At 54.9% G+C, this 25,760-nt stretch overlaps 1 protein-coding gene across 1 annotated transcript in view; it reads right to left on the bottom strand.

Annotated features, from left to right (window-relative positions):
• Positions 1–25,760, bottom strand: part of CHRNB2 (cholinergic receptor nicotinic beta 2 subunit) — a 74,181-nt gene that overhangs the window by 21,943 nt on the left and 26,478 nt on the right. The window contains exon 5 of the mRNA XM_077321789.1: positions 22,467–23,499. Within this exon, the coding sequence (XP_077177904.1) occupies positions 22,467–23,499 (1,033 nt within the window). The remainder of the gene's footprint in view (positions 1–22,466; positions 23,500–25,760) is intronic.

The raw sequence follows: 25,760 nt of genomic DNA, 5'->3' as shown, positions 1-25,760 counted from the left end.
TGGAAGCTGAATGAGCCGGGTGTCAAATTACAGGGAAGGAAGGGAGTATTGGACAGCGAATGCTGGCAGGGGCTCATGGGAATTGTAGTCCACGGGCATCTGGAGGGCCGCAGTTTGACTACCCCTGGGTTACGGGGTGATTTGCGTTGCTGGATGGAGGGAATGGAAGCTGACTGAGAGCCGGGTGTCAAATTACAGGGAAGGAAGGGAGTATTGGACAGCGAATGCTGGCAGGGGCTCATGGGAATTGTAGTCCACGGGCATCTGGAGGGCCGTAGTTTGACTACCCCTGGGTTACGGGGTGATTTGCGTTGCTGGATGGAGGGAATGGAAGCTGACTGAGAGCCGGGTGTCAAATTACAGGGAAGGAAGGGAGTATTGGACAGCGAATGCTGGCAGGGGCTCATGGGAATTGTAGTCCACGGGCATCCGGAGGGCCGCAGTTTGACTACCCCTGGGTTTACGGGGTGATTTGCGTTGCTGGATGGAGGGAATGGAAGCTGACTGAGAGCCGGGTGTCAAATTACAGGGAAGGAAGGGAGTATTGGACAGCGAATGCTGGCAGGGGCTCATGGGAATTGTAGTCCACGGGCATCTGGAGGGCCGCAGTTTGTCTACCCCTGGGTTACGGGGTGATTTGCGTTGCTGGATGGAGGGAATGGAAGCTGACTGAGAGCCGGGTGTCAAATTACAGGGAAGGAAGGGAGTATTGGACAGCGAATGCTGGCAGGGGCTCATGGGAATTGTAGTCCACGGGCATCTGGAGGGCCGCAGTTTGACTACCCCTGGGTTACGGGGTGATTTGCGTTGCTGGATGGAGGGAATGGAAGCTGACTGAGAGCCGGGTGTCAAATTACAGGGAAGGAAGGGAGTATTGGACAGCGAATGCTGGCAGGGGCTCATGGGAATTGTAGTCCACGGGCATCCGGAGGGCCGCAGTTTGACTACCCCTGGGTTACGGGGTGATTTGCGTTGCTGGATGGAGGGAATGGAAGCTGACTGAGAGCCGGGTGTCAAATTACAGGGAAGGAAGGGAGTATTGGACAGCGAATGCTGGCAGGGGCTCATGGGAATTGTAGTCCACGGGCATCCGGAGGGCCGCAGTTTGACTACCCCTGGGTTACGGGGTGATTTGCGTTGCTGGATGGAGGGAATGGAAGCTGACTGAGAGCCGGGTGTCAAATTACAGGGAAGGAAGGGAGTATTGGACAGCGAATGCTGGCAGGGGCTCATGGGAATTGTAGTCCACGGGCATCCGGAGGGCCGCAGTTTGACTACCCCTGGGTTACGGGGTGATTTGCGTTGCTGGATGGAGGGAATGGAAGCTGACTGAGAGCCGGGTGTCAAATTACAGGGAAGGAAGGGAGTATTGGACAGCGAATGCTGGCAGGGGCTCATGGGAATTGTAGTCCACGGGCATCCGGAGGGCCGCAGTTTGACTACCCCTGGGTTACGGGGTGATTTGCGTTGCTGGATGGAGGGAATGGAAGCTGACTGAGAGCCGGGTGTCAAATTACAGGGAAGGAAGGGAGTATTGGACAGCGAATGCTGGCAGGGGCTCATGGGAATTGTAGTCCACGGGCATCCGGAGGGCCGCAGTTTGACTACCCCTGGGTTACGGGGTGATTTGCGTTGCTGGATGGAGGGAATGGAAGCTGACTGAGAGCCGGGTGTCAAATTACAGGGAAGGAAGGGAGTATTGGACAGCGAATGCTGGCAGGGGCTCATGGGAATTGTAGTCCACGGGCATCTGGAGGGCCGTAGTTTGACTACCCCTGGGTTACGGGGTGATTTGCGTTGCTGGATGGAGGGAATGGAAGCTGACTGAGAGCCGGGTGTCAAATTACAGGGAAGGAAGGGAGTATTGGACAGCGAATGCTGGCAGGGGCTCATGGGAATTGTAGTCCACGGGCATCTGGAGGGCCGCAGTTTGTCTACCCCTGGGTTACGGGGTGATTTGCGTTGCTGGATGGAGGGAATGGAAGCTGACTGAGAGCCGGGTGTCAAATTACAGGGAAGGAAGGGAGTATTGGACAGCGAATGCTGGCAGGGGCTCATGGGAATTGTAGTCCACGGGCATCTGGAGGGCCGCAGTTTGTCTACCCCTGGGTTACGGGGTGATTTGCGTTGCTGGATGGAGGGAATGGAAGCTGACTGAGAGCCGGGTGTCAAATTACAGGGAAGGAAGGGAGTATTGGACAGCGAATGCTGGCAGGGGCTCATGGGAATTGTAGTCCACGGGCATCTGGAGGGCCGCAGTTTGACTACCCCTGGGTTACGGGGTGATTTGCGTTGCTGGATGGAGGGAATGGAAGCTGACTGAGAGCCGGGTGTCAAATTACAGGGAAGGAAGGGAGTATTGGACAGCGAATGCTGGCAGGGGCTCATGGGAATTGTAGTCCACGGGCATCTGGAGGGCCGCAGTTTGACTACCCCTGGGTTACGGGGTGATTTGCGTTGCTGGATGGAGGGAATGGAAGCTGACTGAGAGCCGGGTGTCAAATTACAGGGAAGGAAGGGAGTATTGGACAGCGAATGCTGGCAGGGGCTCATGGGAATTGTAGTCCACGGGCATCCGGAGGGCCGCAGTTTGACTACCCCTGGGTTACGGGGTGATTTGCGTTGCTGGATGGAGGGAATGGAAGCTGACTGAGAGCCGGGTGTCAAATTACAGGGAAGGAAGGGAGTATTGGACAGCGAATGCTGGCAGGGGCTCATGGGAATTGTAGTCCACGGGCATCTGGAGGGCCGTAGTTTGACTACCCCTGGGTTACGGGGTGATTTGCGTTGCTGGATGGAGGGAATGGAAGCTGACTGAGAGCCGGGTGTCAAATTACAGGGAAGGAAGGGAGTATTGGACAGCGAATGCTGGCAGGGGCTCATGGGAATTGTAGTCCACGGGCATCCGGAGGGCCGCAGTTTGACTACCCCTGGGTTACGGGGTGATTTGCGTTGCTGGATGGAGGGAATGGAAGCTGACTGAGAGCCGGGTGTCAAATTACAGGGAAGGAAGGGAGTATTGGACAGCGAATGCTGGCAGGGGCTCATGGGAATTGTAGTCCACGGGCATCCGGAGGGCCGCAGTTTGACTACCCCTGGGTTACGGGGTGATTTGCGTTGCTGGATGGAGGGAATGGAAGCTGACTGAGAGCCGGGTGTCAAATTACAGGGAAGGAAGGGAGTATTGGACAGCGAATGCTGGCAGGGGCTCATGGGAATTGTAGTCCACGGGCATCCGGAGGGCCGCAGTTTGACTACCCCTGGGTTACGGGGTGATTTGCGTTGCTGGATGGAGGGAATGGAAGCTGACTGAGAGCCGGGTGTCAAATTACAGGGAAGGAAGGGAGTATTGGACAGCGAATGCTGGCAGGGGCTCATGGGAATTGTAGTCCACGGGCATCTGGAGGGCCGTAGTTTGACTACCCCTGGGTTACGGGGTGATTTGCGTTGCTGGATGGAGGGAATGGAAGCTGACTGAGAGCCGGGTGTCAAATTACAGGGAAGGAAGGGAGTATTGGACAGCGAATGCTGGCAGGGGCTCATGGGAATTGTAGTCCACGGGCATCTGGAGGGCCGCAGTTTGTCTACCCCTGGGTTACGGGGTGATTTGCGTTGCTGGATGGAGGGAATGGAAGCTGACTGAGAGCCGGGTGTCAAATTACAGGGAAGGAAGGGAGTATTGGACAGCGAATGCTGGCAGGGGCTCATGGGAATTGTAGTCCACGGGCATCTGGAGGGCCGCAGTTTGACTACCCCTGGGTTACGGGGTGATTTGCGTTGCTGGATGGAGGGAATGGAAGCTGACTGAGAGCCGGGTGTCAAATTACAGGGAAGGAAGGGAGTATTGGACAGCGAATGCTGGCAGGGGCTCATGGGAATTGTAGTCCACGGGCATCTGGAGGGCCGCAGTTTGACTACCCCTGGGTTACGGGGTGATTTGCGTTGCTGGATGGAGGGAATGGAAGCTGACTGAGAGCCGGGTGTCAAATTACAGGGAAGGAAGGGAGTATTGGACAGCGAATGCTGGCAGGGGCTCATGGGAATTGTAGTCCACGGGCATCTGGAGGGCCGCAGTTTGACTACCCCTGGGTTTACGGGGTGATTTGCGTTGCTGGATGGAGGGAATGGAAGCTGACTGAGAGCCGGGTGTCAAATTACAGGGAAGGAAGGGAGTATTGGACAGCGAATGCTGGCAGGGGCTCATGGGAATTGTAGTCCACGGGCATCTGGAGGGCCGCAGTTTGACTACCCCTGGGTTACGGGGTGATTTGCGTTGCTGGATGGAGGGAATGGAAGCTGACTGAGAGCCGGGTGTCAAATTACAGGGAAGGAAGGGAGTATTGGACAGCGAATGCTGGCAGGGGCTCATGGGAATTGTAGTCCAGGGGCACCTGGAGGGCCGCAGTTTGTCTACCCCTGGGTTTACGGGGTGATTTGCGTTGCTGGATGGAGGGAATGGAAGCTGACTGAGAGCCGGGTGTCAAATTACAGGGAAGGAAGGGAGTATTGGACAGCGAATGCTGGCAGGGGCTCATGGGAATTGTAGTCCACGGGCATCTGGAGGGCCGCAGTTTGTCTACCCCTGGGTTTACGGGGTGATTTGCGTTGCTGGATGGAGGGAATGGAAGCTGACTGAGAGCCGGGTGTCAAATTACAGGGAAGGAAGGGAGTATTGGACAGCGAATGCTGGCAGGGGCTCATGGGAATTGTAGTCCACGGGCATCTGGAGGGCCGCAGTTTGTCTACCCCTGGGTTTACGGGGTGATTTGCGTTGCTGGATGGAGGGAATGGAAGCTGACTGAGAGCCGGGTGTCAAATTACAGGGAAGGAAGGGAGTATTGGACAGCGAATGCTGGCAGGGGCTCATGGGAATTGTAGTCCACGGGCATCCGGAGGGCCGCAGTTTGTCTACCCCTGGGTTTACGGGGTGATTTGCGTTGCTGGATGGAGGGAATGGAAGCTGACTGAGAGCCGGGTGTCAAATTACAGGGAAGGAAGGGAGTATTGGACAGCGAATGCTGGCAGGGGCTCATGGGAATTGTAGTCCACGGGCATCCGGAGGGCCGCAGTTTGTCTACCCCGGGGTTTACGGGGTGATTTGCGTTGCTGGATGGAGGGAATGGAAGCTGACTGAGAGCCGGGTGTCAAATTACAGGGAAGGAAGGGAGTATTGGACAGCGAATGCTGGCAGGGGCTCATGGGAATTGTAGTCCACGGGCATCTGGAGGGCCGCAGTTTGTCTACCCCTGGGTTTACGGGGTGATTTGCGTTGCTGGATGGAGGGAATGGAAGCTGACTGAGAGCCGGGTGTCAAATTACAGGGAAGGAAGGGAGTATTGGACAGCGAATGCTGGCAGGGGCTCATGGGAATTGTAGTCCAGGGGCACCTGGAGGGCCGCAGTTTGTCTACCCCTGGGTTTACGGGGTGATTTGCGTTGCTGGATGGAGGGAATGGAAGCTGACTGAGAGCCGGGTGTCAAATTACAGGGAAGGAAGGGAGTATTGGACAGCGAATGCTGGCAGGGGCTCATGGGAATTGTAGTCCACGGGCATCTGGAGGGCCACAGTTTGTCTACCCCTGGGTTTACGGGATGATTTGCGTTGCTGGATGGAGGGAATGGAAGCTGACTGAGAGCCGGGTGTCAAATTACAGGGAAGGAAGGGAGTATTGGACAGCGAATGCTGGCAGGGGCTCATGGGAATTGTAGTCCACGGGCATCTGGAGGGCCGCAGTTTGTCTACCCCTGGGTTTACGGGGTGATTTGCGTTGCTGGATGGAGGGAATGGAAGCTGACTGAGAGCCGGGTGTCAAATTACAGGGAAGGAAGGGAGTATTGGACAGCGAATGCTGGCAGGGGCTCATGGGAATTGTAGTCCACGGGCATCCGGAGGGCCGCAGTTTGTCTACCCCTGGGTTTACGGGGTGATTTGCGTTGCTGGATGGAGGGAATGGAAGCTGACTGAGAGCCGGGTGTCAAATTACAGGGAAGGAAGGGAGTATTGGACAGCGAATGCTGGCAGGGGCTCATGGGAATTGTAGTCCACGGGCATCCGGAGGGCCGCAGTTTGTCTACCCCTGGGTTTACGGGGTGATTTGCGTTGCTGGATGGAGGGAATGGAAGCTGACTGAGCGCCGGGTGTCAAATTACAGGGAAGGAAGGGAGTATTGGACAGCGAATGCTGGCAGGGGCTCATGGGAATTGTAGTCCACGGGCATCCGGAGGGCCGCAGTTTGTCTACCCCTGGGTTTACGGGGTGATTTGCGTTGCTGGATGGAGGGAATGGAAGCTGACTGAGAGCCGGGTGTCAAATTACAGGGAAGGAAGGGAGTATTGGACAGCGAATGCTGGCAGGGGCTCATGGGAATTGTAGTCCACGGGCATCCGGAGGGCCGCAGTTTGACTACCCCTGGGTTACGGGGTGATTTGCGTTGCTGGATGGAGGGAATGGAAGCTGACTGAGAGCCGGGTGTCAAATTACAGGGAAGGAAGGGAGTATTGGACAGCGAATGCTGGCAGGGGCTCATGGGAATTGTAGTCCACGGGCATCCGGAGGGCCGCAGTTTGACTACCCCTGGGTTACGGGGTGATTTGCGTTGCTGGATGGAGGGAATGGAAGCTGACTGAGAGCCGGGTGTCAAATTACAGGGAAGGAAGGGAGTATTGGACAGCGAATGCTGGCAGGGGCTCATGGGAATTGTAGTCCACGGGCATCCGGAGGGCCGCAGTTTGACTACCCCTGGGTTACGGGGTGATTTGCGTTGCTGGATGGAGGGAATGGAAGCTGACTGAGAGCCGGGTGTCAAATTACAGGGAAGGAAGGGAGTATTGGACAGCGAATGCTGGCAGGGGCTCATGGGAATTGTAGTCCACGGGCATCTGGAGGGCCGTAGTTTGACTACCCCTGGGTTACGGGGTGATTTGCGTTGCTGGATGGAGGGAATGGAAGCTGACTGAGAGCCGGGTGTCAAATTACAGGGAAGGAAGGGAGTATTGGACAGCGAATGCTGGCAGGGGCTCATGGGAATTGTAGTCCACGGGCATCTGGAGGGCCGCAGTTTGTCTACCCCTGGGTTACGGGGTGATTTGCGTTGCTGGATGGAGGGAATGGAAGCTGACTGAGAGCCGGGTGTCAAATTACAGGGAAGGAAGGGAGTATTGGACAGCGAATGCTGGCAGGGGCTCATGGGAATTGTAGTCCACGGGCATCTGGAGGGCCGCAGTTTGACTACCCCTGGGTTACGGGGTGATTTGCGTTGCTGGATGGAGGGAATGGAAGCTGACTGAGAGCCGGGTGTCAAATTACAGGGAAGGAAGGGAGTATTGGACAGCGAATGCTGGCAGGGGCTCATGGGAATTGTAGTCCACGGGCATCTGGAGGGCCGCAGTTTGACTACCCCTGGGTTACGGGGTGATTTGCGTTGCTGGATGGAGGGAATGGAAGCTGACTGAGAGCCGGGTGTCAAATTACAGGGAAGGAAGGGAGTATTGGACAGCGAATGCTGGCAGGGGCTCATGGGAATTGTAGTCCACGGGCATCTGGAGGGCCGCAGTTTGACTACCCCTGGGTTTACGGGGTGATTTGCGTTGCTGGATGGAGGGAATGGAAGCTGACTGAGAGCCGGGTGTCAAATTACAGGGAAGGAAGGGAGTATTGGACAGCGAATGCTGGCAGGGGCTCATGGGAATTGTAGTCCACGGGCATCTGGAGGGCCGCAGTTTGACTACCCCTGGGTTACGGGGTGATTTGCGTTGCTGGATGGAGGGAATGGAAGCTGACTGAGAGCCGGGTGTCAAATTACAGGGAAGGAAGGGAGTATTGGACAGCGAATGCTGGCAGGGGCTCATGGGAATTGTAGTCCAGGGGCACCTGGAGGGCCGCAGTTTGTCTACCCCTGGGTTTACGGGGTGATTTGCGTTGCTGGATGGAGGGAATGGAAGCTGACTGAGAGCCGGGTGTCAAATTACAGGGAAGGAAGGGAGTATTGGACAGCGAATGCTGGCAGGGGCTCATGGGAATTGTAGTCCACGGGCATCTGGAGGGCCGCAGTTTGTCTACCCCTGGGTTTACGGGGTGATTTGCGTTGCTGGATGGAGGGAATGGAAGCTGACTGAGAGCCGGGTGTCAAATTACAGGGAAGGAAGGGAGTATTGGACAGCGAATGCTGGCAGGGGCTCATGGGAATTGTAGTCCACGGGCATCTGGAGGGCCGCAGTTTGTCTACCCCTGGGTTTACGGGGTGATTTGCGTTGCTGGATGGAGGGAATGGAAGCTGACTGAGAGCCGGGTGTCAAATTACAGGGAAGGAAGGGAGTATTGGACAGCGAATGCTGGCAGGGGCTCATGGGAATTGTAGTCCACGGGCATCCGGAGGGCCGCAGTTTGTCTACCCCTGGGTTTACGGGGTGATTTGCGTTGCTGGATGGAGGGAATGGAAGCTGACTGAGAGCCGGGTGTCAAATTACAGGGAAGGAAGGGAGTATTGGACAGCGAATGCTGGCAGGGGCTCATGGGAATTGTAGTCCACGGGCATCCGGAGGGCCGCAGTTTGTCTACCCCGGGGTTTACGGGGTGATTTGCGTTGCTGGATGGAGGGAATGGAAGCTGACTGAGAGCCGGGTGTCAAATTACAGGGAAGGAAGGGAGTATTGGACAGCGAATGCTGGCAGGGGCTCATGGGAATTGTAGTCCACGGGCATCTGGAGGGCCGCAGTTTGTCTACCCCTGGGTTTACGGGGTGATTTGCGTTGCTGGATGGAGGGAATGGAAGCTGACTGAGAGCCGGGTGTCAAATTACAGGGCAGGAAGGGAGTATTGGACAGCGAATGCTGGCAGGGGCTCATGGGAATTGTAGTCCACGGGCATCTGGAGGGCCGCAGTTTGTCTACCCCTGGGTTTACGGGGTGATTTGCGTTGCTGGATGGAGGGAATGGAAGCTGAATGAGCCGGGTGTCAAATTACAGGGAAGGAAGGGAGTATTGGACAGCGAATGCTGGCAGGGGCTCATGGGAATTGTAGTCCACGGGCATCTGGAGGGCCGTAGTTTGACTACCCCTGGGTTACGGGGTGATTTGCGTTGCTGGATGGAGGGAATGGAAGCTGACTGAGAGCCGGGTGTCAAATTACAGGGAAGGAAGGGAGTATTGGACAGCGAATGCTGGCAGGGGCTCATGGGAATTGTAGTCCACGGGCATCTGGAGGGCCGCAGTTTGTCTACCCCTGGGTTTACGGGGTGATTTGCGTTGCTGGATGGAGGGAATGGAAGCTGACTGAGAGCCGGGTGTCAAATTACAGGGAAGGAAGGGAGTATTGGACAGCGAATGCTGGCAGGGGCTCATGGGAATTGTAGTCCACGGGCATCTGGAGGGCCGCAGTTTGTCTACCCCTGGGTTTACGGGGTGATTTGCGTTGCTGGATGGAGGGAATGGAAGCTGACTGAGAGCCGGGTGTCAAATTACAGGGAAGGAAGGGAGTATTGGACAGCGAATGCTGGCAGGGGCTCATGGGAATTGTAGTCCACGGGCATCCGGAGGGCCGTAGTTTGACTACCCCTGGGTTTACGGGGTGATTTGCGTTGCTGGATGGAGGGAATGGAAGCTGACTGAGAGCCGGGTGTCAAATTACAGGGAAGGAAGGGAGTATTGGACAGCGAATGCTGGCAGGGGCTCATGGGAATTGTAGTCCACGGGCATCTGGAGGGCCGCAGTTTGTCTACCCCTGGGTTTACGGGGTGATTTGCGTTGCTGGATGGAGGGAATGGAAGCTGACTGAGAGCCGGGTGTCAAATTACAGGGAAGGAAGGGAGTATTGGACAGCGAATGCTGGCAGGGGCTCATGGGAATTGTAGTCCACGGGCATCTGGAGGGCCGCAGTTTGACTACCCCTGGGTTACGGGGTGATTTGCGTTGCTGGATGGAGGGAATGGAAGCTGACTGAGAGCCGGGTGTCAAATTACAGGGAAGGAAGGGAGTATTGGACAGCGAATGCTGGCAGGGGCTCATGGGAATTGTAGTCCACGGGCATCTGGAGGGCCGTAGTTTGACTACCCCTGGGTTACGGGGTGATTTGCGTTGCTGGATGGAGGGAATGGAAGCTGACTGAGAGCCGGGTGTCAAATTACAGGGAAGGAAGGGAGTATTGGACAGCGAATGCTGGCAGGGGCTCATGGGAATTGTAGTCCACGGGCACCTGGAGGGCCGCAGTTTGTCTACCCCTGGGTTTACGGGGTGATTTGCGTTGCTGGATGGAGGGAATGGAAGCTGACTGAGAGCCGGGTGTCAAATTACAGGGAAGGAAGGGAGTATTGGACAGCGAATGCTGGCAGGGGCTCATGGGAATTGTAGTCCAGGGGCACCTGGAGGGCCGCAGTTTGTCTACCCCTGGGTTTACGGGGTGATTTGCGTTGCTGGATGGAGGGAATGGAAGCTGACTGAGAGCCGGGTGTCAAATTACAGGGAAGGAAGGGAGTATTGGACAGCGAATGCTGGCAGGGGCTCATGGGAATTGTAGTCCAGGGGCACCTGGAGGGCCGCAGTTTGTCTACCCCTGGGTTTACGGGGTGATTTGCGTTGCTGGATGGAGGGAATGGAAGCTGACTGAGAGCCGGGTGTCAAATTACAGGGAAGGAAGGGAGTATTGGACAGCGAATGCTAGCAGGGGCTCATGGGAATTGTAGTCCACGGGCATCCGGAGGGCCGCAGTTTGACTACCCCTGGGTTACGGGGTGATTTGCGTTGCTGGATGGAGGGAATGGAAGCTGACTGAGAGCCGGGTGTCAAATTACAGGGAAGGAAGGGAGTATTGGACAGCGAATGCTGGCAGGGGCTCATGGGAATTGTAGTCCACGGGCATCCGGAGGGCCGCAGTTTGACTACCCCTGGGTTACGGGGTGATTTGCGTTGCTGGATGGAGGGAATGGAAGCTGACTGAGAGCCGGGTGTCAAATTACAGGGAAGGAAGGGAGTATTGGACAGCGAATGCTGGCAGGGGCTCATGGGAATTGTAGTCCACGGGCATCTGGAGGGCCGCAGTTTGTCTACCCCTGGGTTTACGGGGTGATTTGCGTTGCTGGATGGAGGGAATGGAAGCTGACTGAGAGCCAAATTACAGGGAAGGAAGGGAGTATTGGACAGCGAATGCTGGCAGGGGCTCATGGGAATTGTAGTCCACGGGCATCTGGAGGGCCGCAGTTTGTCTACCCCTGGGTTTACGGGGTGATTTGCGTTGCTGGATGGAGGGAATGGAAGCTGACTGAGAGCCGGGTGTCAAATTACAGGGAAGGAAGGGAGTATTGGACAGCGAATGCTGGCAGGGGCTCATGGGAATTGTAGTCCACGGGCATCCGGAGGGCCGCAGTTTGTCTACCCCTGGGTTTACGGGGTGATTTGCGTTGCTGGATGGAGGGAATGGAAGCTGACTGAGAGCCGGGTGTCAAATTACAGGGAAGGAAGGGAGTATTGGACAGCGAATGCTGGCAGGGGCTCATGGGAATTGTAGTCCACGGGCATCCGGAGGGCCGCAGTTTGACTACCCCTGGGTTACGGGGTGATTTGCGTTGCTGGATGGAGGGAATGGAAGCTGACTGAGAGCCGGGTGTCAAATTACAGGGAAGGAAGGGAGTATTGGACAGCGAATGCTGGCAGGGGCTCATGGGAATTGTAGTCCACGGGCATCCGGAGGGCCGCAGTTTGACTACCCCTGGGTTACGGGGTGATTTGCGTTGCTGGATGGAGGGAATGGAAGCTGACTGAGAGCCGGGTGTCAAATTACAGGGAAGGAAGGGAGTATTGGACAGCGAATGCTGGCAGGGGCTCATGGGAATTGTAGTCCACGGGCATCTGGAGGGCCGCAGTTTGTCTACCCCTGGGTTTACGGGGTGATTTGCGTTGCTGGATGGAGGGAATGGAAGCTGACTGAGAGCCGGGTGTCAAATTACAGGGAAGGAAGGGAGTATTGGACAGCGAATGCTGGCAGGGGCTCATGGGAATTGTAGTCCACGGGCATCTGGAGGGCCGTAGTTTGACTACCCCTGGGTTACGGGGTGATTTGCGTTGCTGGATGGAGGGAATGGAAGCTGACTGAGAGCCGGGTGTCAAATTACAGGGAAGGAAGGGAGTATTGGACAGCGAATGCTGGCAGGGGCTCATGGGAATTGTAGTCCACGGGCATCTGGAGGGCCGTAGTTTGACTACCCCTGGGTTACGGGGTGATTTGCGTTGCTGGATGGAGGGAATGGAAGCTGACTGAGAGCCGGGTGTCAAATTACAGGGAAGGAAGGGAGTATTGGACAGCGAATGCTGGCAGGGGCTCATGGGAATTGTAGTCCACGGGCATCCGGAGGGCCGCAGTTTGACTACCCCTGGGTTACGGGGTGATTTGCGTTGCTGGATGGAGGGAATGGAAGCTGACTGAGAGCCGGGTGTCAAATTACAGGGAAGGAAGGGAGTATTGGACAGCGAATGCTGGCAGGGGCTCATGGGAATTGTAGTCCACGGGCATCCGGAGGGCCGCAGTTTGACTACCCCTGGGTTTACGGGGTGATTTGCGTTGCTGGATGGAGGGAATGGAAGCTGACTGAGAGCCGGGTGTCAAATTACAGGGCAGGAAGGGAGTATTGGACAGCGAATGCTGGCAGGGGCTCATGGGAATTGTAGTCCACGGGCATCTGGAGGGCCGCAGTTTGACTACCCCTGGGTTTACGGGGTGATTTGCGTTGCTGGATGGAGGGAATGGAAGCTGACTGAGAGCCGGGTGTCAAATTACAGGGAAGGAAGGGAGTATTGGACAGCGAATGCTGGCAGGGGCTCATGGGAATTGTAGTCCACGGGCATCCGGAGGGCCGCAGTTTGTCTACCCCGGGGTTTACGGGGTGATTTGCGTTGCTGGATGGAGGGAATGGAAGCTGACTGAGAGCCGGGTGTCAAATTACAGGGAAGGAAGGGAGTATTGGACAGCGAATGCTGGCAGGGGCTCATGGGAATTGTAGTCCACGGGCATCTGGAGGGCCGCAGTTTGTCTACCCCTGGGTTTACGGGGTGATTTGCGTTGCTGGATGGAGGGAATGGAAGCTGACTGAGAGCCGGGTGTCAAATTACAGGGAAGGAAGGGAGTATTGGACAGCGAATGCTGGCAGGGGCTCATGGGAATTGTAGTCCAGGGGCACCTGGAGGGCCGCAGTTTGTCTACCCCTGGGTTTACGGGGTGATTTGCGTTGCTGGATGGAGGGAATGGAAGCTGACTGAGAGCCGGGTGTCAAATTACAGGGAAGGAAGGGAGTATTGGACAGCGAATGCTGGCAGGGGCTCATGGGAATTGTAGTCCACGGGCATCTGGAGGGCCACAGTTTGTCTACCCCTGGGTTTACGGGATGATTTGCGTTGCTGGATGGAGGGAATGGAAGCTGACTGAGAGCCGGGTGTCAAATTACAGGGAAGGAAGGGAGTATTGGACAGCGAATGCTGGCAGGGGCTCATGGGAATTGTAGTCCACGGGCATCTGGAGGGCCGCAGTTTGTCTACCCCTGGGTTTACGGGGTGATTTGCGTTGCTGGATGGAGGGAATGGAAGCTGACTGAGAGCCGGGTGTCAAATTACAGGGAAGGAAGGGAGTATTGGACAGCGAATGCTGGCAGGGGCTCATGGGAATTGTAGTCCACGGGCATCCGGAGGGCCGCAGTTTGTCTACCCCTGGGTTTACGGGGTGATTTGCGTTGCTGGATGGAGGGAATGGAAGCTGACTGAGAGCCGGGTGTCAAATTACAGGGAAGGAAGGGAGTATTGGACAGCGAATGCTGGCAGGGGCTCATGGGAATTGTAGTCCACGGGCATCCGGAGGGCCGCAGTTTGTCTACCCCTGGGTTTACGGGGTGATTTGCGTTGCTGGATGGAGGGAATGGAAGCTGACTGAGCGCCGGGTGTCAAATTACAGGGAAGGAAGGGAGTATTGGACAGCGAATGCTGGCAGGGGCTCATGGGAATTGTAGTCCACGGGCATCCGGAGGGCCGCAGTTTGTCTACCCCTGGGTTTACGGGGTGATTTGCGTTGCTGGATGGAGGGAATGGAAGCTGACTGAGAGCCGGGTGTCAAATTACAGGGAAGGAAGGGAGTATTGGACAGCGAATGCTGGCAGGGGCTCATGGGAATTGTAGTCCACGGGCATCCGGAGGGCCGCAGTTTGTCTACCCCTGGGTTTACGGGGTGATTTGCGTTGCTGGATGGAGGGAATGGAAGCTGACTGAGAGCCGGGTGTCAAATTACAGGGAAGGAAGGGAGTATTGGACAGCGAATGCTGGCAGGGGCTCATGGGAATTGTAGTCCACGGGCATCTGGAGGGCCGCAGTTTGTCTACCCCTGGGTTTACGGGGTGATTTGCGTTGCTGGATGGAGGGAATGGAAGCTGACTGAGAGCCGGGTGTCAAATTACAGGGAAGGAAGGGAGTATTGGACAGCGAATGCTGGCAGGGGCTCATGGGAATTGTAGTCCACGGGCATCTGGAGGGCCGCAGTTTGTCTACCCCTGGGTTTACGGGGTGATTTGCGTTGCTGGATGGAGGGAATGGAAGCTGACTGAGAGCCGGGTGTCAAATTACAGGGAAGGAAGGGAGTATTGGACAGCGAATGCTGGCAGGGGCTCATGGGAATTGTAGTCCACGGGCATCTGGAGGGCCGCAGTTTGTCTACCCCTGGGTTTACGGGGTGATTTGCGTTGCTGGATGGAGGGAATGGAAGCTGACTGAGAGCCGGGTGTCAAATTACAGGGAAGGAAGGGAGTATTGGACAGCGAATGCTGGCAGGGGCTCATGGGAATTGTAGTCCACGGGCATCCGGAGGGCCGCAGTTTGTCTACCCCTGGGTTTACGGGGTGATTTGCGTTGCTGGATGGAGGGAATGGAAGCTGACTGAGAGCCGGGTGTCAAATTACAGGGAAGGAAGGGAGTATTGGACAGCGAATGCTGGCAGGGGCTCATGGGAATTGTAGTCCACGGGCATCCGGAGGGCCGCAGTTTGTCTACCCCTGGGTTTACGGGGTGATTTGCGTTGCTGGATGGAGGGAATGGAAGCTGACTGAGAGCCGGGTGTCAAATTACAGGGAAGGAAGGGAGTATTGGACAGCGAATGCTGGCAGGGGCTCATGGGAATTGTAGTCCACGGGCATCCGGAGGGCCGCAGTTTGTCTACCCCTGGGTTTACGGGGTGATTTGCGTTGCTGGATGGAGGGAATGGAAGCTGACTGAGAGCCGGGTGTCAAATTACAGGGAAGGAAGGGAGTATTGGACAGCGAATGCTGGCAGGGGCTCATGGGAATTGTAGTCCACGGGCATCCGGAGGGCCGCAGTTTGTCTACCCCTGGGTTTACGGGGTGATTTGCGTTGCTGGATGGAGGGAATGGAAGCTGACTGAGAGCCGGGTGTCAAATTACAGGGACGGAAGGGAGTATTGGACAGCGAATGCTGGCAGGGGCTCATGGGAATTGTAGTCCACGGGCATCTGGAGGGCCGTAGTTTGTCTACCCCTGGGTTTACGGGGTGATTTGCGTTGCTGGATGGAGGGAATGGAAGCTGACTGAGAGCCGGGTGTCAAATTACAGGGAAGGAAGGGAGTATTGGACAGCGAATGCTGGCAGGGGCTCATGGGAATTGTAGTCCACGGGCATCCGGAGGGCCGCAGTTTGTCTACCCCTGGGTTTACGGGGTGATTTGCGTTGCTGGATGGAGGGAATGGAAGCTGACTGAGAGCCGGGTGTCAAATTACAGGGAAGGAAGGGAGTATTGGACAGCGAATGCTGGCAGGGGCTCATGGGAATTGTAGTCCACGGGCATCTGGAGGGCCGTAGTTTGACTACCCCTGGGTTACGGGGTGATTTGCGTTGCTGGATGGAGGGAATGGAAGCTGACTGAGAGCCGGGTGTCAAATTACAGGGAAGGAAGGGAGTATTGGACAGTGAATGCTGGCAGGGGCTCATGGGAATTGTAGTCCACGGGCATCTGGAGGGCCGTAGTTTGACTACCCCTGGGTTACGGGGTGATTTGCGTTGCTGGATGGAGGGAATGGAAGCTGACTGAGAGCCGGGTGTCAAATTACAGGGAAGGAAGGGAGTATTGGACAGCGAATGCTGGCAGGGGCTCATGGGAATTGTAGTCCACGGGCATCTGGAGGGCCGCAGTTTGTCTACCCCTGGGTTTACGGGGTGATTTGCGTTGCTGGATGGAGGGAATGGAAGCTGACTGAGAGCCGGGTGTCAAATTACAGGGAAGGAAGGGAGTATTGGACAGCGAATGCTGGCAGGGGCTCATGGGAATTGTAGTCCACGGGCATCTGGAGGGCCGCAGTTTGTCTACCCCTGGGTTTACGGGGTGATTTGCGTTGCTGGATGGAGGGAATGGAAGCTGACTGAGAGCCGGGTGTCAAATTACAGGGAAGGAAGGGAGTATTGGACAGCGAATGCTGGCAGGGGCTCATGGGAATTGTAGTCCACGGGCATCCGGAGGGCCGCAGTTTGTCTACCCCTGGGTTTACGGGGTGATTTGCGTTGCTGGATGGAGGGAATGGAAGCTGACTGAGAGCCGGGTGTCAAATTACAGGGAAGGAAGGGAGTATTGGACAGCGAATGCTGGCAGGGGCTCATGGGAATTGTAGTCCACGGGCATCCGGAGGGCCGCAGTTTGACTACCCCTGGGTTACGGGGTGATTTGCGTTGCTGGATGGAGGGAATGGAAGCTGACTGAGAGCCGGGTGTCAAATTACAGGGAAGGAAGGGAGTATTGGACAGCGAATGCTGGCAGGGGCTCATGGGAATTGTAGTCCACGGGCATCCGGAGGGCCGCAGTTTGACTACCCCTGGGTTACGGGGTGATTTGCGTTGCTGGATGGAGGGAATGGAAGCTGACTGAGAGCCGGGTGTCAAATTACAGGGAAGGAAGGGAGTATTGGACAGCGAATGCTGGCAGGGGCTCATGGGAATTGTAGTCCACGGGCATCTGGAGGGCCGTAGTTTGACTACCCCTGGGTTACGGGGTGATTTGCGTTGCTGGATGGAGGGAATGGAAGCTGACTGAGAGCCGGGTGTCAAATTACAGGGAAGGAAGGGAGTATTGGACAGCGAATGCTGGCAGGGGCTCATGGGAATTGTAGTCCATGGGCATCTGGAGGGCCGCAGTTTGACTACCCCTGGGTTACGGGGTGATTTGCGTTGCTGGATGGAGGGAATGGAAGCTGACTGAGAGCCGGGTGTCAAATTACAGGGAAGGAAGGGAGTATTGGACAGCGAATGCTGGCAGGGGCTCATGGGAATTGTAGTCCACGGGCATCTGGAGGGCCGTAGTTTGACTACCCCTGGGTTACGGGGTGATTTGCGTTGCTGGATGGAGGGAATGGAAGCTGACTGAGAGCCGGGTGTCAAATTACAGGGAAGGAGGTGAGTATTGGACAGCACCTGGGTCGTCACCAACTTGGGCCGTGGGAAGAGGCAAGTGGTTGCCAGTGAACCGGCCTCCGCGCCACCAAGAAGAAAAGTCTATTTCTCTCAGCCTGCTCCCCCACCCTTCCCCGCGCGCGCACACGCACCTCCCCGCGCATGAATTTTTCATGGGCCTTCAACACGGAGACCCAGCCGAGCAGAAGGGGAATATCGATTCTGGAGGTTTGCTGCTAAGTTGGCGAACGCGGCCTGCCGCACAGTTTGGGTGGCAGCAGCGGGAGGGGAGGAGAAGGGTCAGCAAAGGACAACGTGCTCTGACTCATTACTCTGGCGTGATGTGGTAGAGCAAGGCGGGGGGGGGGTCGCGTGTCTCCAAGCAAGAGGGTTTGCGGATGGAATGCTTTTTGATTTTTCGCAGCCTCTTTAGACCAGCTTCGGGACCCTTTGCCACGTTTCTGTTTGCGGTCGGCCAGCCGAATTAAAAGGGATCGGCCGTGCCGTGATTTGATTAATCTCCCGTCTGGCAGGGACAAATTTTCCATAGGTGTTTCCCGAGGGACTAGGACACACAAATACCCGCCTCGGTTTCTTTTCTGAGGCTATTTTGGCTGCGGAGGTCTCCAGTTTGGTGCAGTGGTTTAGGAGTGAGGACTTCTAATCTGGCAAGATGGGTTTGATTCCCCACTCCTCCCCTACATGCAACCAGCTGGGTGACCTTGGGCTAGCCACAGCACTGATAAAACTGTTCTGACTGTGCAGAGATATCTGGGTTCTCTCAGCCTCATCCACATCACAGGGTGTCTGTTGTGGGGAGAGGAATGGGAAGGCAATTGTAAGCCACTTTGAGCCTCCTTCAGGTAGAGAAAAGCGGCCTATAAGAACCAACTCTTCTTCGTCTTCGTCTTCGTCTTCTTCTTCTTCTTCGGTGGAAAGTTGCCCCTGCATTGCAGCAGACTCTACTAGTGGCCCTTGTGAAGCTTACAAAGCAAGAGATGCGGTTTGTCCTTGCCTGCCTCCATACAGTGACCCTCAATTGCCTTGGTGGTCTCCCATCCAAATACAAGAAGAAGAGTTGGTTTTATACCCTGCTTTTCACTGCACGAAGGAGTCTCAAAGGGGCTTACAATCACCTTCCCTTCCTCTCCCTGCAACAGGCACCCTGTTAGGTAGGTGAGGCTGAAAGAGAACTCTAAGAGAATTGTTCTGTGAGAACAGTTCTAACAGGACTGTGACTAGCCCAAGGCATGTGGAGGAGCGGGCAATCAAACCCAGCTCGCTAGATTAGAAGCTGCCACTCTTAACCACCGCACCACACTTCTGCAATCTGACAAGATGGGGGCCAGCTTGCTGACCGAAAAGGAAAGCTCCGTTCGAGTTCTGGAGCACCTTTGAGACTCACAAGAATACCAGCCAGTGTCTGAGAGTCATCACTACAATCTCAAAAGCTGGTACCCTGAAGATCTTGTAGGTCTCTGATGGTCTCGTGGGGCTCGAATCAGCTGCAGACCAAAGTGGCTCCCCTAGAGTCATAGAATTTGGAAGGGGCCTCCAGGGTCATCCAGTCCAACCCCCTGCAGAATGCACGGAATTCACAACTGCAAAACTATCCTCAGCATGAGGGGAAAAGAAGAAGAAAAGTTGGCAATGGAAAGCAACTGCCTTGTGAAGTACATAATAAGGATCCAGCCTCCGTTCTTCTGTCAAATACCCATCTTCAGGGAACTGCACAAGTTCTAATCAAAAGACCCTGTGAGTCTCTTGTTTGTCCAAAGAGAGAAATCACAGACACACAGAGATGGAAGGGACCTCCAAGGTCATCTAGTCCAACCCCCTGCACAACACAGGAACTCACAACTACCTGCCCGTCACAGTGATCCCCAATTCCATATCCACATGATGCCCCTCTCCCCAAAACCAGAAGTCCTGGTCAATTCCTGGAAGAAATTCACCTCCTGACCTCAAAGGGGCAACGGGCATTTCCCTGGGCATGCAGGAAAGGGCCGCAAGAGCCAGGCACCAACGCAGTTCCTTCTGCCCACCCATTCACCATCTGCCGGAGTTCGCAGAGGCATCCCACTGCATCACTGTATGATGCCCTGTCCTGACTGGCTCTTCTAGCAAGTTCAGGTCATTGTCATCTCTGTTTCCGAGCATGACGTCTTTCCCAGAACAGAGATGCAGCAAAATTACCTGCCCTCAGATGAAGCCCCTATGTTGCACCCCTGCATGAGTCACTGCACTGGCCTTTTTCTCCTTCCAGCTGGCCTTTGCTGCTGCCTCTTTGCATTAGGTCTAACTAAACAACCCCTCTGCTCCCCATGCCAAGGGCACAGTAGAATGAAGAGGCTGCCTGTTGCATCTATGCACGAGTGGCTGTTCTGGACCTGCCTTTTTTTACTGAGGAGGCATGCCCCAGATCAGTCATGCATCCAGAAGCAGGCAGGGCAGGAGGGCTGCTCTTTCAGATGGGGAAGAAATGGAGATAGTGACAGATTTTATTTTCCTGGGCTCCAAGATCACTGCAGATGGGGACTGCAGCAAGGAAATTAAAAGACGCTTGCTCCTGGGGAGGAAAGCTATGGCAAATCTAGACAGCATCCTAAAAAGCAGAGACATCACCCTGCCAACAAAAGTGCGTTTAGTCAAGGCTATGGTCTTCCCAGTTGCAATGTATGGCTGCGAAAGTTGGACCATAAGGAAGGCCGAGTGTCAAAGAATTGAGGCTTTTGAACTCTGGTGCTGGAGAAGACTCTTGCGAGTCCCTTGGACTGCAAGGCGAACAAACCGGTCAGTCCTAGAGGAGATCAGCCCTGACTGCTCCTTAGAAGGCCAGATCCTGAAGATGAAACTCAAATACTTTGGCCACCTCATGAGAAGGAAGGACTCCCTGGAGAAGAGCCTAATGCTGGGAGCGATCGAGGGCAAAAGAAGAAGGGGACGACAGAGAATGAGGTGGATGGATGGATGGAGTCACTGAAGCAGTAGGTGCAAACTTAAATGGACTCCAGGGAATGGTAGAGTGCAGGAAGGCCTGGAGGATCATTGTCCATGGGGTCGCGATGGGTCGGACACGACTTCGCACATAACAACAACAAGGCAATTCATTTCATGTGTCAAAAATAAACTAGTTCAGATGTAAACGTGTCACGGACATTTTGTTTTAACGCAACAACTGAGTCCTGAAAGCCAGAGAAACACTGGGGGTGCTCCCACCAGTTCCCTCCAGTGGCCTTCAGCAAATACTGCTGCCCATAGGCTTTTCAAATTGGGAGGGTTGGTGACTCTGGGTGGTAACCAGGGGCAAGGCCTTTTCAGTAGTGGCCCCTCATCTGGGCCATGCACTTCCCCTGAGAGCTCGCCTGGCACCTGACCTCGGGTAGGCTCCCCAGGAGAGGCAGCAACCCCTAAAAAAAAAGTTTCAAGTGGGTAGTCCTGTGGGTGTGCTGCAGAAGAGCAAGGTTCGAGTCTAGCAGCACCTTAAAGACCAGCAAGGTTCCCAGGGAGCTTTGACTCTCGAAAGCTAGTTTGTGTGTGAAATGCTATCAAGTCAGGGCTGATTTACGCTGACTCCAGCAAGGGGCTTCCAAGACTGGGGCTTCCCATCCAGGAAAAAAACCCCACTTAGTTTCTGACATAGCAACAGTTTGCCATTGCCTTCCTCTGCAGAGCCTTCCTTGGTGGTCCCTCATCCAAGTACCAACCCTGATTAGCTTCTGAGATTTGACAAGATCTGTATGTATGTAAGTGCTGTTAATTTATGACAACCTCAGCAAGGGGCTTCTGAAGCAAGTGAGAGGCACAGGTGGTTTCCCATGGCCTTCCTCTGCAGAGCCTTCCTTGGTGGTCCCTCATCCAAGTACCGACCCTGCTTAGCTTCTGAGATTTAACCTGTATGTATGTAAGTGCTGTTAATTTATGGCACCCTCAGCAAGGGGCTTCCGAAGCAAGTGAGAGGCACAGGTTGTTTCCCATGGCCTTCCTCCGCAGAGCCTTCCTTGGTGGTCCCTCATCCAAGTACCAACCCTGCTTAGCTTCTGAGATCTGACAAAACCTGTAGGTATGTAGGTGCAGTCAACTTACGGCAACCCCAGCAAGTGGCTTCTGGCGCAAGCAAGGAGCAGAGGCAGTTTCCCATGGCCTTCCTCTGCAGAGCCTTCCTTGGTGCTCTCCCATCCAGGGAAAAAACCCTGCTTAGTTTCCGACACCTTTCTTGGTGGTTTCCCATCCAGGCACCAATCCTCCTTAGTTTCCAACACATAATCACCCTAGAAAGGGGCTTTCAAGGAAAGCGAAAAGCAGAGGAGGTTTCCCATGGCCTCCCTCTTCAGAGCCTTCCTTGGTGGTTTCCCTAACCCTGCATAACTTCCAAAATCTGACTCGATCCAGCTGTACCACACTGCTTCCCCTCCCATGCAGAGCAGACAGTGGCTTGGTCTTTATTGCACCCGAACCCTGGTCTTCTGAATACATAGCTTAGCGTTCCGAGTTTCAACTAACTGCCCCAGGCTCAATGCTCAGACCCTCCGAACAGCAGCCGAGTGCCAAGAAGAAGAAGAAGAAGAAGAAGAAGAAGAAGAAGAAGAAGAAGAAGAAGAGGGAGAAGGGAGAAGGGAGAAGGGAGAAGGGAGAAGGGAGAAGGGAGAAGGGAGAAGGGAGAAGGGAGAAGGGAGAAGGGAGAAGGGAGAAGGGAGAAGAAGAAAAGAAGAAGAGGTTGGTTCTTATATGCAGCTTTTCCCTACCCGAAGGAGGCTCAAAGCAGCTTACAGTCGCCTTCCCTTTCCTCTCCCCACAACAGACCCCCTGTGGGGTGGGTGAGGCTGAGAGAGCCTTGATATTCCTGCTCTGTCAGAACAGTTTTATCAGTGCCGTGGCGAGCCCAAGGTCACCCAGCTGGCTGCATGTGGATGAGCGCAGAATCGAACCCGGCATGCCAGATTAGAAGTCCGCACTCCTAACCACTACACCAAACTGGCTCTCAGAACATCCCTGTGTGCCCAGGCAGCCCACGAAGACCACCCCTTTCCCCCCCCCCATCAGCGGCTCTACTCACGCTCTGGTCGTCGTCTTCGCTTTTCATGTGGTCTGCAATGAAACGGACGCCATCGACGGCTTCCTCCAGGCCGCAGCAGCAGTGCCCGGGGGGTGCCGCGTGACCCGGCCTGTCTCGGTAACCGTTGACCCCGTCGGACGCTTCCGTGAAAGGCCTGCTGCCGGCCCCACCACCGCCACCACCGCCGCCGTTCCCGTCGCTTCCTGTCCCCAGCTTCGTAACGGTGGCCGGGTTGACGTAGCGCATGCAGGCGTGAGCCCCGTCTCGCCGGAAGAAGCTGCTGGTGGTGCGCTCCTGGTTCTGGCGTCTCTGCCGCAGCCGCTGGCGGGCGCAGTTCTGCCGCGGCTGCTTCATGAAGAGGAGCATGGGCAGCTTTTCCAGGAAGACCACTTTGACCCAGGGGGGCATGGTGTGGGTGGTGGGCGAGCGGTGGTGGACGTTGAGCACGCAGACGCTGGTGACAATGGAGAAGGTCACCAGCACCATGGTGAACATCAGGTACTTGCCCACCAGGGGCACGTCCAGCGAGGTGGGCGGCACGATTTTGGAGATCAGGAGCAGGAAGACGGTGAGAGCCAGCAGGACCGAGATGCAGAGGGTCATCTTCTCCCCGCAGTCCGAGGGCAAGTAGAAGACGAGGATGGCCAGGGAGGTGATGAGGATGCACGGGATGATGAGGTTGATGGTGTAGAAGAGGGGCTTGCGCCGGATGATGAAGTCGTAGGTGATGTCCACGTAGGTGGAGTCGTTGGGGTTCTCGTTGCGCCGACCCGGCAGGGCGATGATGTCCCACTCGCCGCTGGGCGTGAAGTCGTCCAGGCTGGCCACCTCGCTCTTCAGGACCAGGTCGATCTCGGTGCGGTCGTACGTCCACGAGCGGAACTTCATGGTGCAGTTCTGCTGGTCGAAGGGGAAGTGCTTCACCTCGATCTTGCAGGCGCTCTTGTAGATGGCCGGGGGCAGCCAGAAGATGCTGCCGTCGTAGGACACCACCGCGTTGGAATAGAAGGAGACCTCGTACATCCCGTCGGCACTGCGGGAGAGGAGGGGACGCTGATTGTGTTGAGGGGACAAAGGCAAGGGGAGAGGCATGCGGCAGGGGAGGGTCGGTCCAGCAGGTGTACCCTTTGCCCTTTTAACCCGGCATTACCCTATCTATCTATCTATCTATCTATCTATCTATCTATCTATCTATCTATCTATCTATCTATCTATCTATCTATCTATCTATCTATCTATCTATCTATCTATCTATCTATCTATCCATCTATCCATCTATCCATCTATCCATCTATCCATCTATCCATCTATCCATCTATCCATCTATCCATCTATCCATCTATCATCTATCATCTATCATCTATCATCTATCATCTATCATCTATCATCTATCATCTATCATCTATCATCTATCATCTATCATCTATCATCTATCATCTATCATCTATCATCTATCATCTATCATCTATCATCTATCTATCTATCTATCTATCTATCTATCTAGAGAAAAGCGGCATATAAGAACCAGCTCTTCTTCTTCAGGAATATCAGGGCTCTCTCAGCCTCACCTCCCTCACAGGGTGTCTGTTGTGGGGAGAGGAAAGAGAAGGTGATTGTAAGCTGCTTTGAGACTCCTTCGGGTAGAGAAAAGCGGCATATAAGAACCAACTCTTCTTCTTCTTCAGTAATCTCAGGGCTCTCTCAGCCTCACCCACCTCACAGGGTGTCTGTTGTGGGGAGAGGAAAGGGAAGGAAACTGGAAGCCGCTTTGAGCCTCCTCCAGGTATAGAAAAGCGGCATATAAGAACCAACCTTCTATCTATCTATCTATCTGTCTGTCTGTCTGTCTGTCTGTCCGTCCGTCCCTCCCTCCCTCCCTCCCTCCCTCCCTCCCTCCCTCCCTCTCTTCTTCCTTCCTTCCTTCCTTCCTTCCTTCCTTCCTTCCTTCCTTCCTTCCTTCCTTCCTTCCTTCCTTCCTTCCTTCCTTCCTTCCTTCCTTCCTTCCTTCCTTCCTTCACATTATAACAACAATAATCTTAACATGATAGCAATAATAACACTAGAGAATGATGGAACTGTAAAAGAGCCTCAGCTCAACTCTTACTGGGACCCAGTGGGTTAGGCAGATTGGTAGCAGTCGTAGTAGGAAGGGGGGAGGCTTGGGGGCCATTTGGAAGCAATGCTTTGGGTCGACCTCAACCAAATGCCTGGCAGAGGAGCTCCCCTTTGCAGGTCCTGTGGAACTGTTCAGGTTCTGTCAGGGCCCTGATCTCCTCTGGAGGCTCAGGGAGGTTTACACAAAAGGTGGGGATAATACAAAACAATTCATAGCAGCAGCAACAATAATAGTGGGTTCTATTACTGAAGGCAAGTATTGTAAAATTCTCATGACAACAATAATGTTCTAACCATGATCCAATAGGTTGGTCAGTTTGGGTTCAGATCGTGAAGGGGGGGGTATCTGGGGGCCCAGTGGATGTTGGTAAGTCAGTCAGCTTCAACCAAATGCCTGGCGGAAGAGCTCCCTTTTGCAGGCCCTGCGGAATTATGGGAGTTCAGGAAGGAAGAATTGAGAATAAAGAATTGAGGCTTTTGAAAAGAATTGAGGCTTTTGAACTCTGGTGCTGGAGAAGACTCTTGCGAGTCCCTTGGACTGCAAGGCGAACAAACCGGTCAGTCCTAGAGGAGATCAGCCCTGCCTGCTCCTTAGAAGGCCAGATCCTGAAGATGAAACTCAAATACTTTGGCCACCTCGTGAGAAGGAAGGACTCCCTGGAGAAGAGCCTAATGCTGGGAGCGATCGAGGGCAAAAGAAGAAGGGGACGACAGAGAATGAGGTGGCTGGATGGAGTCACTGAAGCAGTCGGTGCAAACCTAAATGGACTCCGGGGAATGGTAGAGGACAGGAAGGCCTGGAGGATCATTGTCCATGGGGTCGTGATCGTTCGGACACGACTTCGCACCTAACAACAACAACAACAGGAAGGAAGCTCATTCCACCAGGGGGGGGCAAGGCAGAAAAGGCTCTGGCCCTAGTTGAGACCCAAAGTGCTTTTTTGGGGCTATGCATCCCAGCCAGTTGGAAGTTTAACCTATAGAGGAGATGACTGAGAGGGCATCTGATAACCATCTTCAAGTATTTAAAAGGCTGCCATGTAGAGGATGGAGCAGAATTGTTCTCTCTTGCCCTAGAGCGACAGACCAGAATGAATGGGATGAAATTAATTCAAAAGAAATTCCGTCTCAACATCCGGAAGAAGTTCCTGACAGTTAGAGCACTTTCTCAGTGGAACA

This window comes from Paroedura picta, chromosome 1 (genome assembly GCF_049243985.1).
Source record: "Paroedura picta isolate Pp20150507F chromosome 1, Ppicta_v3.0, whole genome shotgun sequence".
Lineage (NCBI taxonomy): Eukaryota > Metazoa > Chordata > Lepidosauria > Squamata > Gekkonidae > Paroedura > Paroedura picta.
The sequence above is the reverse complement of the archived record's forward strand: the minus strand, read 5'-3'. Positions and strand labels throughout refer to the sequence as shown.